The sequence below is a fragment of the Triticum dicoccoides genome, chromosome 2B (genome assembly GCF_002162155.2).
Source record: "Triticum dicoccoides isolate Atlit2015 ecotype Zavitan chromosome 2B, WEW_v2.0, whole genome shotgun sequence".
NCBI classification, from domain to species: Eukaryota; Viridiplantae; Streptophyta; class Magnoliopsida; order Poales; family Poaceae; genus Triticum; species Triticum dicoccoides.
The window spans coordinates 66,869,035-66,874,572 of NC_041383.1; the positions used below are offsets into that span (position 1 = coordinate 66,869,035).

A 5,538-nucleotide genomic window follows, 5' to 3' on the forward strand; every position below is an offset into this window, starting at 1 on the left:
GGTTGCAAGTTCATCAAAGAATTTGGATGGTTCAACGGTTTACATGGATGGCCGAGGGGCAAAGCACGGCGGGATAAAAAGTCGAGGGGGAAGGGGAGGGGAGCGACGAGGCGGTTATGGGAGCGGCTCCGGCCTCTGTGGGGGTGGAGGCAAGCGGTTCAGCCTAGGCTGGATTGGTGGTTGTCAGGGGAAGAGAAAGCCACAAAATCGTTTTCAAGCGACTGACCCCTAGCCAGTCCCTTTGTTAGTCAAACAGACATGCACTAGAACCCTCAAACCCTGGATAAAGGAGAAGCAGTTCTGTCAAATACAAGTTGAAATGGTAGTCCATAGACTGATCGAACAGTGAAGTCATGGGTGGTTACACCGACTGCCTCGTCATCTACCTAGATACAGACTTTGACCGGAGAGCACATGCATGCATCATCTCTAAGCACCATCTCAACCAGACAGACCAACCGATCAACATACATCACCGATTCACAATTCCCCCCAACATGTTAACGCAAAAGCCGCCTTGCTATCCACAAAATTCCTCTTCATCTCCATTTTGGACTCTTACCGCGACAAAATTCAGGCTTCTCCCAGATCGCCGCAGAACCTCACTCGCTTCCTCCTCTTTGATGATCCGCGCCATCTTTCCGGGCTCGGGGCGGCGTTCCTGAAGCCGTCAGGCGCGACGGGCGGTGGACGCCGTGCACCTCCGGATCGTAGGGCTGGGAGGCAAGGTAGCTCAGGGCTGTGACAACGTCGCCGATCAACGGTCTCAGGGTCGGCTGTTCTTGCACGCACATTGCGGCGACGGCAAGGGCCTGGTACAGTCCCCTAGCTGGGTACCTGCCCTCCAGCGCTGGGTCCGCCATCTGGGGGAACTTCCTCCTGTCCTTGAACAAGGGCCGGGCCTGAAATTGTGCACCAACAAACGTTACATCAACAGGGATTGCAAAATGCTACACGACATCTTGAGCAAAGGCTTTGGCATGTCATGACCCTATTCGTTCGATCCTATTCAACGGACTGCAATAATGTCTTTTGGGAAGGCAAACCTAGGCCAATCCAATAATGCCAAAAAAATGTAGTATGGAACTATTTCATTCTAGTACAGTAGCTTTTTAGTAACCCTACAACTGAAAAACATTGCAAGGACGATGTTTTTTCAGCTGAAGGAAAGGACAATATGTCCTTCAAGCAAAACTAGTGTAAATTCCAAAAGTGGAAAGAAATGCAGAGATGAACTGAAATACAGGTGATACATAAGGTTGATGCGCTAACACTCAGCTTTCGCAAAATCCGAGCTAAGAGGCTGATATCCGGTGGATTTTCCAGAATACATTAACAATCAATACTCACAAGAGGTAGCAGGTTTCACAATGCGATGTTCTCTACAGTTAAACTCCAGTAGTCTATAACGGAATGAAAAAGAATAACAAGAAAAAGAAAAGAACGTAACAAAAAACAAATCGGCAGCTTACCCATGCAACAAGATTTTGCTCCCCTGCAGCTCGGGTGTTGTCGATAGCCCTTCGTCCTGTGATGATCTCCAATAGAACAACACCATAGCTGTAAACATCTGACTTCAGAGTCAGCTGACCAGTCATAGCATACTCAGGGGCACAATACCCGTATGTACCCATCACTCTGGTGGAAACGTGCGTCTTATCGCCAACTGGGCCAAGCTTTGCCAATCCAAAGTCAGACAGCTTTGGGTGGTATCCCTCTCCGAGCAAGATGTTTGAACATTTCAAGTCCCGGTATATGACAGGAGGATTTGTTTTGTCATGCAAATGTTCCAGCCCTTTAGCTGCACCGGCAGCTATCTTCATCCTTGTATTCCAGTCAAGGCGGGGTTTATCTGGGGAAGGATCTGAATAAAATAGGATCCACTTGTGAGCACAGAAACTTAAATTATCAAATAGAAGCTGTACCAAAGCAGAAACACATTCTTTTTTTCAGCAGCATACCGTGAAGGTGGTCTTCCAAAGAACCCAGCGGCATATACTCGTAAACCAAAAGCCTCTGGTCGCCATCGGCGCAATAGCCAATAAGGTTGACTAGGTGTGGGTGGTGCAGCAAGCTCAGCATGAGGACCTCAACAAGAAACTCCCTGTTGCCTTGCAGTCCATTTCGATCGAGCTGCTTTATGGCGACAACCTGTGACGGCAACAAAATACATTTCACCATGTCAACTAGCTTCAGGAAATAGTTTGACAAATTCGTATGCATAACTTTTAAAATTTACCACATGTTAATGTTATCGCTCAATAGCTGTGAATGTAAATCAACCGAGGATTAACAACAACAATCCTTGGAACCTGGATAACCCCCATTTTCTATTACTTCGACAGCGAAACCCGCAGCCTAAACCCGGTCTCGGGTTCAGGCTGTGTGACACGTTCACTAGGAGACAATTTACAAGTGCTCCACACAATCCTCCAAGTGGAAGCTTCTAAATAAACAAAATGGTGCTAATGAACTGGGAGGGCAGAATAAATTAGCAAGAACCTCCTCACCTGGTTGATGCTCTCCAGGTACCCCTTGTAGACCCGGCCGAAGCCACCCTCCCCCAGAAGGCAGTCGGCCCTGAAGCCGTTGGTCGCCGCGGCGAGCTCCCTGAAGGTGAAGGTCTGCGCGGCAATGTGGCGGTGCTCGGATCCGTTGCTGAGGACAAAATCCTTCTTGGCCTCCGACAGCGAGTCCTGCCGCGCCGCCGCCGCCGCGGTCGTCGACGAGGAGGAGCACCCCGGCTTCTCTTTATCTGGAAAAAAACGGAACGCGTGCGTCAGAATCATGAGGCGAATAAAGAAGACGGGGTATTTAGGGAAAGGAGTGCACGCGTTGTCTGGCGACGAAAGTGGCGAGCACGCGTCATCCCCGGCCGGAATCCCGGCACCGAGCTGCCATGTTTCGGGGGGAGGCGGATTCGGCGGGATACCATGTTTTTGGGCGGAGTTTGCAACGATTTTCTGGAGGGGCCAACTTTTTTTCCTTTTTCTTTAGAAGAAACAGGGGAGGGGGGAACTGGACTGACGGGAACCAGGAACGGCGGCGGGGGAGCCGGAGCCACGAATCAGTTCGCGGAATCGGCGAACCACTCCGTGAATCTGGCGGAGATGAACAAATCCGCGACGGCCGGGGAGGACGGGGCGAGGAAGAAGACGGCAAGAAAGAAGGCAGTGGCGTGGGCGGATCACCTGCGGCGGGAGGGATCTGGGGCTTCTCCGGCGGCGGCGGCGGCTTGCGCTTCCTCTTGGCGCCCAGGCAGGGGAAGCAGCAGTCCATGGCGGCTCCCAAGACCTCTTCTTGGGTGGGGATGGGGGGGAGAGAGGTGGGAGGTTTGAGTGTGCTCCGCGTCCGCCCGCGTTGCGCGTGCGCGTGGGGAAGAAGGAAGGCGAGGCGAGGCGAAGGGGGAGCGAAAACGAGGACGAAATGATTTTTGAGTTAATATTGGGGGGCGGCCCTTCTCCGCTTTGGCTTGGCTTCTAGAAGAACGCAACGCAACGCAACGCAGCGCACAAGAGGGGAAGGGAGGACGGCTACTCTACGCGGCGCAAGTGTCAAACGGAAAGCAAAAGTCACGCACGCACACTAGCTAGTGGCCGCACCGCATTCCATGCCGGGTAAACAGTAACTTGTTCGGTGCTGCGTGGACTGGAAGGCTCGTGGCTACACCGAGCTTAAGCTTAGGGCAGCTCCACCGCGGATCATCTAACGGATGGCATCGAACGCTCGCGGACACGTCCGGAAGCGTTTGCGGACGGTTGGAGGGATGCCGGTCATCCGGCCGTAGGCATCAAACGTTTCACCCACTTCAAACGGAATGTTCAGGAGCACGGATGAAATCGAACCGAAACGGATGGAATTAAAACAAAGTTTGATCATACAGGGCGGGCGCAACCTCTAGCACATAACGACGATCCTCCCTCCTCCTCGGTAATGATGGTGGCCTACTCCTCCCTCACTTGCTCCTCGTCCAACATCCGCTCCTCCGAAAGCGGCACCCGGTTTGGCCACGGGGGAACCAGGATGGCGGCTGGGGAGCGATGTCGCGCGCTAACTGGATCCGGAGCTACCCGTGGATACGGATCAGCACGCCCGCAACCACTTCTCAGTGTCAGACTTCTTGCACGTCATGGTGGCCGGATGGTTTGGTGGTGTGTGGCGTGCGGTGGATGTGTGTGTGAGAGGATGAGGATTGTGCGGGTAGGGGTTTATGGACGAGGAGCCTGGCCAACCTTAAAGTTGGAGTAGACTCCTTGGTCGCCTCGCCACCGTGAATGTGGGTAAATGGGAGGCCGGTCAGGAAGAGAGAATGCGGTCAAACCATACCAAAAGCAGTGGGGGATTGGTTTTGTGTGGGTTCATGTTGTCGGAGTCCGATGTGGAGGACGTCTGGACTCCCCCAAACGTACCCCCGGTTTGGTGCCAGTTTGCAGAATTTCTAATGTTCAAGCCTATCTGAAAAAGATCATGTGACCCCGTTGAACACTAGCGGTTGATTTTGGTGATTTGTGTTGGAATTCCCTTAGAGCAACTCTATCAGAAAGGTCTCAAACTCCATAATAATCGCCAATATGGAGGTGTAAGCTTAAAAATCACTCTAACAGAATCGCCATTCACCCGTCAGTTGCCATGAATTATGGAGATCCTTCCATATGTGCCCTCCAACCTCTCCATTTTATGGGGTTATGGAGTACTCATTTTGGAGCTCATTCCGCTCCAAACCCAACTGCCAGTGTGGGAAGGAAGTGTCGTCTTTTCCCTCCTTGCGCCACATACGAGATACGAAGCAGCGTGTCCTCTTAAGCACCACCTGCGAGGCAACGACCCGGTCTTTATGGTGTTGCCACTCCATCAGATTCTTGTGGCTGCCCATTGAGATAGTTGCCACCGAATGCCACGTGACAACATGTCCTGGCTTGTGTGCGAGCTGACCTGGAGGATTTGCCTGAAAAGGCCGGGAGGAGGCGACTTTGCTAGAGTTGCTCTTATAGTAGACATACTACCCCAAAATTACTCTACATACGACTGGTAAAAATCATGAAGGCTACTTCGGGCATGAGCAAAATCAGAGTTATATAGATGTTATGCATAAGTCATCTACAATGTGAGACCCACTTGTCATCGAGGGATTGTTTCCCTTTCTTGTAGTGTCGGTCTGGAGCTAGGCGATGCATAGATTCCAACAATGTGATATCGATTTCGATGAAGGGCCGCATCATGGCTACCAATAAACGAATAGAGTCGTCAGGCATTGACATGAGGAGGATCTCAGGAGCGTGGCAACACCCTCTTTTTGTCGGAGCTTCATCGCTTCATTCTCGCCTCAACATGAGGAGTCGGTCGCGTCGTCACCCTATAATCATCGAAGCTTCGTAGCTCATCCTCTTTCCAGGTTGGTGTCACCTCCCTCTAGTCATCCTCCTTCTAGGTTGGTGCCACCTTGCTCCGGTCATCATCCTTCAAGATCGATGCCACCTCGCTATTGTCCTCCTCCTAGGCTATGGAGTGTTGGGCAGTAGGAGAAGTGGTGTGGACAAT

The 5,538-nt window shown here is 51.9% G+C and overlaps 1 protein-coding gene across 1 annotated transcript; it reads right to left on the reverse strand.

The window, feature by feature from the left end:
• Positions 1–255: 255 nt before the first annotated feature.
• LOC119362182 (probable serine/threonine-protein kinase PBL7) lies at positions 256–3,404 on the reverse strand. Its single transcript, XM_037627380.1, has 5 exons — positions 3,192–3,404; positions 2,511–2,755; positions 1,962–2,151; positions 1,473–1,864; positions 256–902 (listed from the first exon to the last, which is right to left on the reverse strand). The coding sequence occupies exons 1-5, from the start codon at positions 3,277–3,279 to the stop codon at positions 603–605; spliced, it is 1,215 nt and encodes a 404-aa protein (XP_037483277.1). The 5' UTR covers positions 3,280–3,404; the 3' UTR covers positions 256–602.
• Positions 3,405–5,538: the final 2,134 nt, after the last annotated feature.